We start from the raw sequence: 12,564 nt of genomic DNA, 5'->3' as shown, positions 1-12,564 counted from the left end.
TGGCCCCACTGAATGTTCCTACATTCCTGACTAACGACTGTCCTATTTCCCCCACTCCCACCGGTATCACCTCATCAGCATTACGAATGTTGCCTAACCTGTTTTGCCTAAGCAGGCTATTGTATGAACGATGCAAATTGAACCTCACCCCACCAGACCGGTTTAATGAAGGATTTTGTTGTTTTATAAGAATCACTTCTTTTACCCCCCTTTCAAACGGGGGGTAACAAATCAATAAAGCAGTGTTTGAAATAACGTCTGCCCGCATGCCCGAGGCATGTAACTTTTACCCCGGGTATACAACTTCCAGAACCTCTGTGCTCGGGTGGTCTACAACTTTTTCCAGAAAAAAAGGTTGATTTTTCAAATCAAACGTTTGCTTTATTCCAATTTTGAAATATTCGTTCGGTTTGAAATTTCAGAATTTTGGACACTGAATAAAGTGATATTTGATCATTTCCCGCAGCGGACCATTAGAGCTTGCACCGTACACGAGTGTGCCCCAGCACACAAGTTGTGAATCTCTGCTATACAGTGTATCAGAAAACCCAGACTGAACAGCTTCAAAACCACCCTCTTCATTATTGTCTTCATTGTATTCGCTGTGTAGAACACCTTTGTTGCAAGAAGAGATTGGATTGGATTTGCCTTTATTATTCTCGCAGTGGAGACATTTACCTTTCACAGCAGCAAAGTTAGGAAAGGAATGAAAGCAGAAAAACAAAATACAGGAGCTGCTGGAAAGGCAGCCACTCTCGCGGCGCCGTCTTGAAGTCAGAAGAACAAAAAAAACTAAATAACATGACAACTCAAGGACACAGGTAATCATTCATTATGCCATGGCATTGGTTATCACTTAAAATAAATTTATCTCAGCTAGAAATTTAATTGGAGGAACAAAACATGTGCTTACAATATCAATGAACTTTGACCACAAAATATATTTCCAACAATGGAAAAAAAACACATAAACAAAACAAAGGTGGCATAAACCGCAAACTTAAAACCGGGTCTGAAAGGAGCAGATGTAACCTCAATATTGTCTTTCACTTAAAGGACAACCTACACCTCCTGGACAAGTTGCGTCCATAATTTGTAAAATTAATGCGTTTATTTTGATCGTTCGCCCTTGGTTCATTGCTTCTATGGGTGTTGATGGAAGAGGATGGTTAAATCATCAGGGAGCCAGGTGTAGAACAGAAAGTTGGTTTAATCTTGAAGAGAGCGGAGACATCGCGGTGAAAGGAGAGGAAGCATGGCGAGAGAGAGCGGGACTGCGGGAGTATTTATGCGGCACACAGTGTGTGACGCGATAGGATGTGACGTAATGTAAAAGCTACATCATGTAAAGGAAGGCAGGATATGATGTATCAGGAAGTCCAAAATGTAAACAAAGATTAGGAAGCGATGTTTAGAAATGTTTGTATCGCGAATTACCCCAACAAAAATCACTTCAAATGACTTACTCAGCACATTTTACAAAGATTCCACCGCATATAGCTATATTTTATGTTTTAAGACTCGCGCTGAATATTCATTAAGTCTTGTTTTCGAGTTATGACGATGCCCTAAGTGACATTACGGAGGGAATGCCGCTGACCGAGAAAGCTACAAACAATGCATTTTGGGTCCTTTTTTTCATCTGAAAACACCATGTTGATCGCGAAATTAGAAGGAAAATGACATAAATAACATGATGGTGAATCGTTGTGTTGCACCAAGACTACTATTTGATACTAGTTGACACAAATTCCCAGCAGACAAATCAGCCCATTTTCAACGGAGCTTGTGCGCCATCTTGTGCATTTTCGGGGCGCTGGGCGCTGCATTGGAGTCCAGATGGCTCGAATTGATACGGAAGGACTTCTTTAATCGATTGCAAACATTTATGCTTTCCTCTTCAGAACTATTTGAATCATATTCATAACTGGATGAGCAACAAGAAAGCATCTTCTCCGAATCTGAACTCTCTGAAGCCATTGTTTTGATTCTGTTTGTGAAGGAGTATCCTGGTGTGACGTCTGAATTTCACCAGTTCCAAGCTCATTTTGTGGCAGTTTTGGGACACTAACTCATTTTTTTGTGTTTTGCGTTTGACTAAAAATATCAGCCTGCATGTTTTGTTTTTTTTCGATGCTATAAAACGTTTTTCTTTCAGTTGGGAAACAAAAAAAATGGTGTTGGTTGACCTTTAAGTTCTCGCAACCTGGTGTCAAATGGTTAGAGCAGGGCTCTGGAACCTTTTTGACTGAGAGAGCCATAGAAGTAAAATATTTAGAAATGTTTTTCAGTGAGACACAAACACGCACGCACATGATTTCAGAAAAATGTCAGAATGTATTATTTAAAATAACTTTGTGATAATACCATTAATATGAATAGTTTTCCATTCATGATTGGTAAAAAAAAAATCCAGCCAAACGATCGGAATGAAAGTAAACTTGCCGGATCCATAGGCGAAGCTACTGCTAGCTAGCCTGCACACTGTTCATTAGCTTGCAGGCTTGCTTTCTGCTGTCTCTCACAGAAGTATATTGATTTTAACGTTAGCATGGGGGGTTTCAAAGTGCCACTGATATTCAACAGTTTCATTCTGGTATTGTTTCTTTTCTCTCCACAAAGGCGAATCCTACAGTCCATTCAACCTGAAGTTTACAATACTCGTCATTTTTTTTCCTCATCAGGCTTATTTAAAAGGGAGCGTTTACGTGTTTCGACATCAACCTTAGGTCAGTATCAACCAATCAAAATTGCGCTTTCCGCCAACCACTGCCCAAACAGGAAATTGTCATGATCTGGTTGGCCACCAACTGGTGGCGCTGTCGGCCCCGCCTGCACCTGCACAGATGCTGGTCGTCCAGATCAGTGGCGGACTGCCACGTTCGTATTGGCGACCAAAGGGTAGCGCTGTCAGCCCTGCCTGCTGACCCGCAGTGCTGGTCGTTCCCAATCAGTGACAGTGAAAAGGACTCCCGGCACGACCATTTGGCGTCGGGTCATTGTATGAATGTGTATAACATTGTATGCTCTGCATGTGTTTGTTTAATCTTGGCAGGCTTTTAGTCTTGGTTTTTATTTTGATACTTTGTATTTTTCTGTTCAAATGATTTTAACGTTTTAGATTTTGTTCCTGTTGACTTTATTTTAATACAATTTCTCAAATACAACCTGCTGCTCCCTCCTGCCTGCTTTTTGGGATCCACAACTGCCATCACCACATTGCAAACCATGACAGAAATGAACTGCGAAAAATCAAGAATATGTGTTTAGTTTTATCGGCGAGCCAGATGCAATCATCAAAAGAGCCAGATATGGCTCACAAGCCATATGTTCCTGACTCCCTGGTTAGAGCCAGTGTCTGAAACTCATGACAAAAAGTTAGTGGACACCCGGGCAGACAACTCTGAAAAGTTGCCTGTCCGGCCATAAACTTGTCTGCCCCATTTTTCACAACTTGAAACACAATAAAAACCATTGTTGTGAAGTGTAAATTATTTTTTTAAATTAAGGAAGTACCTGCCACAAATGCTCTCTTGCTTAATTTATGGTAAATATCCCTTACTGAAGATTTTGCTCCAGTTGTCGTTTGTCGTCATGGTGCACAGTGCAATGTTTGCGTTGCGTTGTCTGCTTACAGCCTCCTGGACTCCTTTTTCTAAGTGGCTTACAAAACTCTCAAGTACACTTTTCAGTCACAGTGTCGTTTGAAGAACGAAACAGGCTTCTGATTGGCTGCTGGTGCCGAGTAAGCAAATGTATTTGCATACTCGGCACCGGCAGCCAATTGGAAGCCTGCTTGACAATTTACATACTCGGCACCAGCAGCCACTCAGAACCCTATTTCGTGCTTCGGACTACACCTTGACTGAAAAGTGTACTTGAGAGTCTTGAAAGCCGCTAAGCAAGAGGAATCCACGTGGCTTGTAGTGGTTTGCCTGTAGCGTTTGCTTGCTTGCTTGATTGAATGAAGCAAACGCTTGGTTTGAAAATAAAATTGTTTTTTTTTTCTTTGACAAAGTTGTTGGCCACCCGCGCAGACACTATTTCAAACGCTGTTAGAGCGTTGACGTCATAGTACAGTTACTTTTTGCTTTGAGTTTGCATGTTCTCCCTGTTGTGCATGGGTTTTCTCCAGGTATTCCGGTTTCCTCCACCATTCAAAAAAGCACGTAGAACAGTTTGATTGAACATTCCAAGTATCATGTCTCAAACTCAAGGCCCAACGGCTAGATCGTTGGATATTTTTATGTGGCTCCCAAAAGCAATAATGTGTCAACTTGCTAAAATCTGTACTGAAATTTCAAATTGCCATGTGTAATAAACAGCACCTGAGCGCGTCAGAGCCTGCAAGCCCTTGATACTGGCAGTCTGCTGAAGAGGGGATTCATGGCATAATAATTCTCATTTGAAATGAATCTAATGCTTTACAGATTTAATGAGATGTTCCGGTACATTACTGAAAAGGACTCAAACTGTTTCTACATTTGTCCAATGACTTTGCAGAGATGATTGTAGCTGAATGAAATGTGGAAGATCTTTTAGTGGCTGTGTCTTCTTTTGATGTTCACCGTGATAAAACCGTCAGGTAACGACTTGATCATGTTCCAGGCCTCAAAGCGGGTCATATCCTGAAGACTGGTACCCTGGACTTGCAAAACTTGATCTCCACACTGAAGACAGCATCGTTCTGCTGCTCCACCTGAAGAACAATACTCGTTTATAATCATATTCCGGGTGATGAGGTGAAGGCAAATCATGGCTTTTACTCTGCACACAAATCAACTGACTGCATTTCGACCCTTTTATCTCCATCATTCCAGATCAGATTATAGACTCCCACCCCTGTGACCTCCAGGTGCCTGGTGAATGTCCATCCATTGTATAATATTCTTGTCTTTTCTATAATACTGTACAATAGCTATCTGGCTGGCTAGCAATTAGCTATCTATTGGCTTGCTAGCTATTTTTCTATCTGTTGGTCTTACTATTCTATTTGAGTTACTTCCGGGTTGAGTGAACGGTAGCGCGTGTGGCTACCGCTGCTTATTATTATTATTATTATTATTATTATTATTATTATTAATAATAATAATAATAATAATAATAAAACATTTCCAAGACGATTCTACATTATCAAGTGCTTGGACTTGGCTTCTGGCTAGTTATCAAGTTTTGACAATTTTAAACATAAATGACAAAAAAAAATCACCTTTTGGCATTGAAATTTACATAAAATGTCTCATTGCACTTTTGAAAGAAATCAGAGAACTCCAACCCACGTACCACAAGCTTTTCACAGAAGTCTGGCAAGAACTTTGTTAAGGGTCTACATACTCCAGATCCGGGGTGCGTAACCGATCGTGATTGACTGGTAACCCGCAGACTGGTGCCAAGTAAATCACGAGGAGAAAGTGTATGCTTGTGTGTGTGCGTGTGCATGTGCGTGTGTGTGTACGTGTGTGTGTGCGTGCTTAGATGCATGTGTGTGATTATTTCAGAATCATCTTTATTGGCCAAGTATGTAGAACACAAGGAATTTGTCTCCAGTAGAACACATTGCATGAGTATCTTCATAAACAAGAACATGACAGCTAAATATGGAAGGGCCTTCTTTAATGTCAGTTAACTGTTGTGCAGTGGTACCTTCCAGTGACAACTGGTAAACAATGTGCAACGTATCAAGCAGAGCTAAAGTGATCAGTGGTAGAAGAAAATACAGTTGTACAAATGGTGCAGAAAATCATTGAACCATTTTAATGTGAACAGTAGTTGTATTTGTAGTACACAAAATGTGCAATTACGCAGATGTCCTTGAGCGCTTCAAAGTGTCCGGTGCTGCGGAATATAGATCAGTGACAATGCTTCAAGTGAGTACAGGGCTGAAGCTACAATGACTATGACGAAATGCTGTTCCACAGGGTTCTCCCAAACTGCAAAGTGCAACTATATAGTAAGATTAGGGTTATTTTTTGGGGAGTTAAGGGATAGAGGGAAGAAGCTGATTAAGTGTCTGCTGGATTTGGTGCGCATGAATCGGTAGCGCCTGCCTGAGGTGAGTACCTGGAAAAGGTGGTTGGCAGGGTGCTGAGGGTCCAGTAGGGTTTTCCATGCCTTTGTCTTGGTTCTTGCAGTGTGCATGTCCTTGAGAGTGGGTAAGGGGGTGCCATTGATTTTTTTTCCCGCCATCCTAACTGTTTGTTGAAATGAGACTTTCTCTTTTGTGTGGCAGCCTGAACCAAACCGTGATGGAAGAACACAGGATTGATTCGATGGTAGCACATTGTGTGTGTGTGTAGGGGGGGTGTTGACAGCTAATCTGTGATTGTTTTTAGGCCATTCCACACTGATGCATTAGCAGCGAAATATTTTTTTCTCTCTGCATATATATTTTCTCTCTGCATAACTTCCCTTTGCGATGTTAATTTCCTTTGTCAATTGGTTTCAGGCGTGTCTGTACACAGACATTGTTCCATGCTACATACAGCGCAGCCGTTCCGCTCGCGATTAGCCTTGAAAAACTTTGTGGATTTTCGCGTGCTGATGTAAAAAGTCCGAGCATAGACTCCCCAAGCAACTCTTCCTTCGTGTAAGTAAGCCGCATAAGATCGCCAAAAATGACAAAAACAGGGATAATATTCGCGAGCACATAACTTAGGCTGCTCCATGTGTCATCACCATCGATCATTCTTTTATTTTTCAAAACACTTCATTCTTACTCGAGTCGCATCGGGTGCTGGAACCTATCCCAGCTGTCTTTGGGCACTAGGCGGGATGCACCCTGAACCGATTGCCAGACAAACGCAGAGCACACAGTGTCACATTCGGATTCGGCAGCACCTCCCCGCTGGTACACCGGGTATTTAAACAGTACACACTCAGTAGTTATTTGCAGGTGTATTGACGTGTCTCGCTACAGCCAGTGCTCAAGTCAGTAACGTTCTACTGCACTTCTGCATGTACTCGTTCCGAGACCCCCCCCCCCAGTATTTCTTCTAGCCCATACTCTTTCTTCTTTCCGCACTTCCGTGTGTGTCGGTACTTTTTATCCCCCCCCATGAGTACGCGGGTTGGTTTTCCCCTTTCCCCCCTACTCGCTCGTCGGTAGTCTTTATTTTTGTTTTGCCCCTGGTCCACATTTTGGACCAGCGCCTTTTGTTTGTATATATTTGATCGGTACAGACGTGCGTGTCCTCATTAAACCATCTGAACGGATCTACTGTCTCTGGCGTTTGCTTTGGGGATCCAGCTACACTTTTTGTTCCGACGAGACGGCTCTCACTCTGCCTCGTTCGGAACGTGACAGAATCCCCTGGCCACCATGGATCCGGCCGACAGAGACAAGATCCTGTCCGCCCTGGCACACCAGGTGGAGCGGTTGAATCAGCTGGGTCAGCCAGTCACAGAACTCCGTAGCACCGTGTCCATGTTGGATCACCGTGTAGACACTGTAGAAACACGCAACGCAACCGTACCAGCGGCCCTCCCTCCCTTGACTGCTCAAGCTCAAACTATCGGGCAATCATCTTGAGTATCGCCGGTTCTATCTCATGTCGTCCCGTGCTGTACCATTTGTCAACAGCCTACTGTGGCTCAAGACGCACAACCCGGGTATTTCGTGGGATGGTCCAGCGTTACAAAGCTGGAGTCCCCTCTGCTATGCAGCTTGCCTCAGGTCGGTCGCAAGTGGGCGTAGCCTCTCCCGCTGCGAGCCACCTGAAGACATTTGCCTCGAGAGAGCCCCTCCCTGCTACCACGGTTTGCGGCAGGCATTCAGCAAGGACGGCGCCCAATCCCTGCCACCACATGGGCCTTATGATTGTACCATTTAGCTAAAGGCCAATGCTTTGCTCCCGAATTCCAGGCTGTAATAATAATAATAATAATAATAATAATAATAATAATAATAATAATAATAATAATAATAATACATTTAATTTCTCAGCGCTTTTCAAAACTCTCAAGGGCACTTTATAGTCACGGGATATATTTTTTTGTGCGGGTGAGCAAACAAAGTACAGGAGCTGCTGGAAAGGCAGTCATTCTCGGCAGTCACTCTCGCGGTGCCATCTCAAAGTAAAAAAAAAACAAAAAACTAAAGAACAAATAACAGAGTCATTCATTCTTAAGCACTTTCTGTACCATCTTTGTTACATGAAGTAGTTCTACATGAAAGAGGAATGGATCAAAGTATTTGTGGCACACCACGAACCATCTCGCAGGTAAGTGGCAATTAGTGACGTGTTGCCACATGGACGAATATTAAATTACCCTCCCAGTCTTTTCAGCACAGAGACAGGGCAATGACGTAATATTAGCAAATGATTAATAAATGTTTTAAAATTTCCCCTTGTCCCCCAACTCGTTTGTCGATAGTCTTTATTTTTGTTTTGCCCCCGGTCCACGTTTTGGACCAGCGCCTTTTGTTTGTATATATTCGATCGGTACAGACGTATGTGTCATCATTAAACCATCTGAACGGATCTACTGTCTCTGTCGTTTGCTTTGGGGATCCAGCTACTCTTTTCATTCCAACGAGACGGCTCTCACTCTGCCTCGTTCGGAACGTGACACACAGAAACTAACAACCATTCACACTCACTTCACTTTGCACTGTGAAGTTGATGTGTTAACCACTAGACTGCTGGGCCGCCTCTGTTATTATATACAGTATTTGTTTTTTGTCTTCGTGTACAATGCAATACACTCAACAGACTATCAGTTTCACCTAAAAGTATTTACAATTAAATACAATTTAAAAAGACATTCCCCTTTAACCTATGACAGGGCATCACCTACATCACTGGAGGTTATTTGTTGAGTTCTATTTTGATATTGTTATTCTCATTCAGTGTGTCTCATCTGCAATTCACTGATGGCTGGGGCAAATAATGGGAATATGGCCCACCGGTAGACACATTTTAAAAAGGTACAGGTGAGTTAAGTCATAGATGTTCTTCCATTTAAGATGCTGTAAAACTGTGCCCCATGCCATCAACTTAGGTATCTGAGCTAGGAAGTGTTTTCCTTTTCACAAATTCTACAATCTACTTTATTTTTCTGTTTCATTAATGTGAGGGGCCTTCATGTGGTCGCTCATCATTGTGTGTGCGTGTGATGAGTCCGTTAGAGTATTTTCATGCGTGCACATGCGCGAGTTTGGTTGCTTGAAAACTAGATCTTTGGTCAAAAAAGGTTGGGCAAACTTGCTGTAAATCAAGGGTGTCTGAATTAATTTTGGCACCGGCCACATTTTAGTTACCATTTCACTTGACAAGGCTGTGAAGTCAATAATAGCTTAGTCAACTATTGTTTGAGTGGTTTGGTAACAAGGAAATGCTTAGAATATATATTCTATTTATTACATATGGTAATTTTTAACATATTTTAAAAAGGATCATGGAAGTTGACATGTTTCAGCTGCTTTTGCAGGTAACATGAAATTATGCAGTGGGCCAAATCAGCCTTGAGTTTGAAATCAATGCTCTAGATCAGGGATGGGCAAATGTTTTGGTTCGGTGGCCATATTGACTCTTAAAATTGGATAGGTGGGCTAAGTGAACCCAAGATACGGTACCTATAAACAAAACTGCACATGTTGACAGTCCATACCAAACACTAATAGAAGAAAACATTTTTGCATATTCAGCCACGTAGTTTTGGATTGGATTGGATTTGCCTTTATTAGTCTCGCAGTGGAGACATTTACATTTCACAGCAGCAAAGTTATGAAAGGAATGAAAGTAGAAAAACAGAATACAGGAGCTGCTGGAAGGGCAGCCACTCTCGTGGCGTTTTAAATGACAATGACTGCAATAATTAAATGTTTGATTCGAAAGATGCATCCAGACATGCATTCTCACCACGTTTGGCTACCTGTATTGCAAATGGATACATGTCTTCTTCCTCTAAATTGTGGTAAGGTCTCTTAGATTAAAACCCAGAATAATAAATGTCAGTGCATTTACTCCAAAAGACACCGACCAACACATATCTGCCTAAGAATCAAGTTAACATTTTATTTACCTTTGAAGATCCTGTTGATGAATAACGGTCTGTCTCCATGTAGTGAACCCTTTCCACCTTCCAAAGTGAAGCCAACTCCACCTGCACCTTTCTTCAGCTCCACACTGAAGAAAGTACCGGACTCCTCTACTGTAAACAGACACAATTATTAAAAATAATTGAAAATGTTTTCAAGAGAGGTTAAGAAAATAACAAACTGAGAAAATGTGGTTTCACAATTGTCCCCTTTGAGTGGGAATATTGCTGTGTTTAGAATTGACGAATCCAATTTAAGCTCATATTAAAAGACAGTCAGTATACTCCTATCATTTAAAATGCCTTCAATTCACCCCAAAGTTCACGCGGTCCAGATGGCTTTTATGACATTTTGAGGTTATTTTTGTTTGTACCAGACATTTCAAGTGCACATGCTTTAACTTACTTTCCAGAAATATATGCAACTACAGTATTTCAAATTTAAACCAAATTATTTTCTTACACAGTGTTTTTTAGGTGTTCAATTACCGCCTCCGTCAGAGTGTCACGGATGTTGTTGTGACGCGTCAAAACAACATCTCAAGGAGCTCTGGGTTGTACATCTTGGAATTTGTGATATTGCAACAGCAACAGGTGCAAGCAGACACACTAGAAACATCATTAATAGCTCATACCCTTGCTTGTCTTTTCATTTCAAATTGAACTGATGGCTAGTGCGGGTTATTTGTGGAGCCTGATTGATGGAAATTTTAACCTTGCAGTCTACAGTCTACCTTTGAACGGTCAAAGTTGAAACGAGTCCAAATGTCACTGTTTTCTATCAATTTTGTCACTCTCTCTGTCGTCTGCCTGTCTCTTTAATGTTTAAACCACCTCCCCTCTCTGCTGCGTTCTTGACCAATCATTTTAACCAAAGACTGGGTGCGGGGAATAGAGGACAAAAAAAATGTCTGCAGCCATTTTCTTTTTTGGAGAATGGCTTCACTCTCCCCTGCCCTTCACTGCTGCGTTCTAGATGTGTCTATATATATATATATATATATATATATATATATATATATATATATATATATATATATATATATATATATATATATATACACACACACACACACACAGTGATACCTCGGTTTAGTCTACCTTGTCATACGAACTATATTTTGGGATACACACGGAGCTGCCACAATGAGTGATGTGTCGTTCGTAAACAAGCCCGTTCTCCGAAAAGAAAATGGCAGCCGGCTTGTTTTGGTCCTCTGTTCCCTGTCCCCAGTCGTCGGTTAATGCCACATGATTGGTCTAGAACGCATCAGTGAAGGGCAGGGGAGAGTGAAGCCATTCTCCAAAAAAGAAAATGGCTGCAGACAATAGGTGGTGGTGGTGATGCATCTTGAACGATAACGGCCACAGTGCCAATTAAGAAAGAAGAAAAGAAAGAAGGGGCAGGTGGGGCGAGGAGATGGAGGAGTATGGGCTTGTGGAAATCTTAAAAATATTTTGTGCTACAATATAATGATTATTTATGCATGTTTTTTCCTTAAACTTATCAATCTCTCAATCTAGACTGAAGCGTGCACATTTTGAAAATAAACCGCTCAGCAACATGGGACCTGAACCTTCTCTTTACAGTTTCGAGTTCCATGAGATTTGTAAAAATGCAGGCCATTGTACGGTCAAAGATATTGTCAGAGATTTCCGGACACAATTTAAAAAATAATTCTTTCTCGGGGCCCCATAGCTGGCTTGGATTGGATTTGCCTTTATTAGCTTTACAGCCATTGGACAAGGCTGACCCGTCGATAAAACTGTTTTATTCATATTTATGACAATTTCTTTCCCATATTGATTTAAAGAACATGGTAGTGAGTGTGGGAAGCACTGAAATACGACATTTATTTTCATTTAGTTTCCTGCAATAGCTATACTGTTTATCCAACAAAACATTTCAGAATCAGAATGCCTTTAATCGTCCCACAATGGGGAAATTTGCAGTCCACAGCAACCATTTTAAAAAGGGGGGTGAAAAGAAAAAAAAACATATTCTAAGCATAATAAAAAATGCTGAGGTGTGTACTGTAACAGTGTAAGAATGTTTCATCAAAAACTGTACATAGTGCAAGTATAAAACAAAAAGCATATTGAAATATGTAGCTGTATTGCATCAACATAAGGTGGCTGTGCTATTTACAGTCCAAGAGTCTAGGTTTTTTTTCTCAATCACGTGATTATTAAGAAGCCTGACAGCAGTCGGTAGGAACAAGCAGCTGTACCTCTACTTGCAGTGCGGGTGTAATAGTCTGTCAGGGTGGGAAGGAGGGTGTGGCAGGGGCTGTTCATTATAGCTTTTAGTTTAGCTAGCGTCCGTCATTTGCCCATCTCCTCCAGAGAGTCCAGAGAGCATCCCAGGGCAGAACTGACCCATTTGACCAGGCACTCCAGTCTTTTCCTGTCCCGGGTGGTGATGCTGCCTAACCAGCAGACAATGCCATAGTTGGTGGCTTAAGCAACCACATAGTTCTCCGCCTGCTGTCAAATCTCTAATCACGGACACGGGGCATTTATACG

At 41.7% G+C, this 12,564-nt stretch overlaps 1 protein-coding gene across 3 annotated transcripts in view; it reads right to left on the bottom strand.

Moving 5' to 3' along the window:
• Positions 1-2,317: 2,317 nt before the first annotated feature.
• The window catches only part of il16 (interleukin 16), a 36,218-nt gene continuing 25,971 nt past the window's right edge, over positions 2,318-12,564 (bottom strand). For 2 of the 3 annotated variants that reach the window (XM_088991765.1, XM_088991763.1), the window contains exons 9-10: positions 10,024-10,152; positions 2,318-4,699 (exon numbers count right to left, since the gene is read on the bottom strand). In XM_088991765.1, coding sequence (XP_088847891.1) covers positions 4,539-4,699; positions 10,024-10,152 — 290 coding nt within the window. In that variant the 3' untranslated portion in view covers positions 2,318-4,538. The remainder of the gene's footprint in view (positions 4,700-10,023; positions 10,153-12,564) is intronic. The other variant, XM_088991764.1, reaches the window with a different exon arrangement.

This window comes from Hippocampus bargibanti, linkage group LG03 (genome assembly GCF_051943395.1).
Source record: "Hippocampus bargibanti isolate YZ-2025 linkage group LG03, ASM5194339v1, whole genome shotgun sequence".
NCBI lineage: Eukaryota > Metazoa > Chordata > Actinopteri > Syngnathiformes > Syngnathidae > Hippocampus > Hippocampus bargibanti.
Note: the sequence above shows the minus strand (reverse complement) of the source record. Positions and strands in the feature narration are given on the sequence as shown.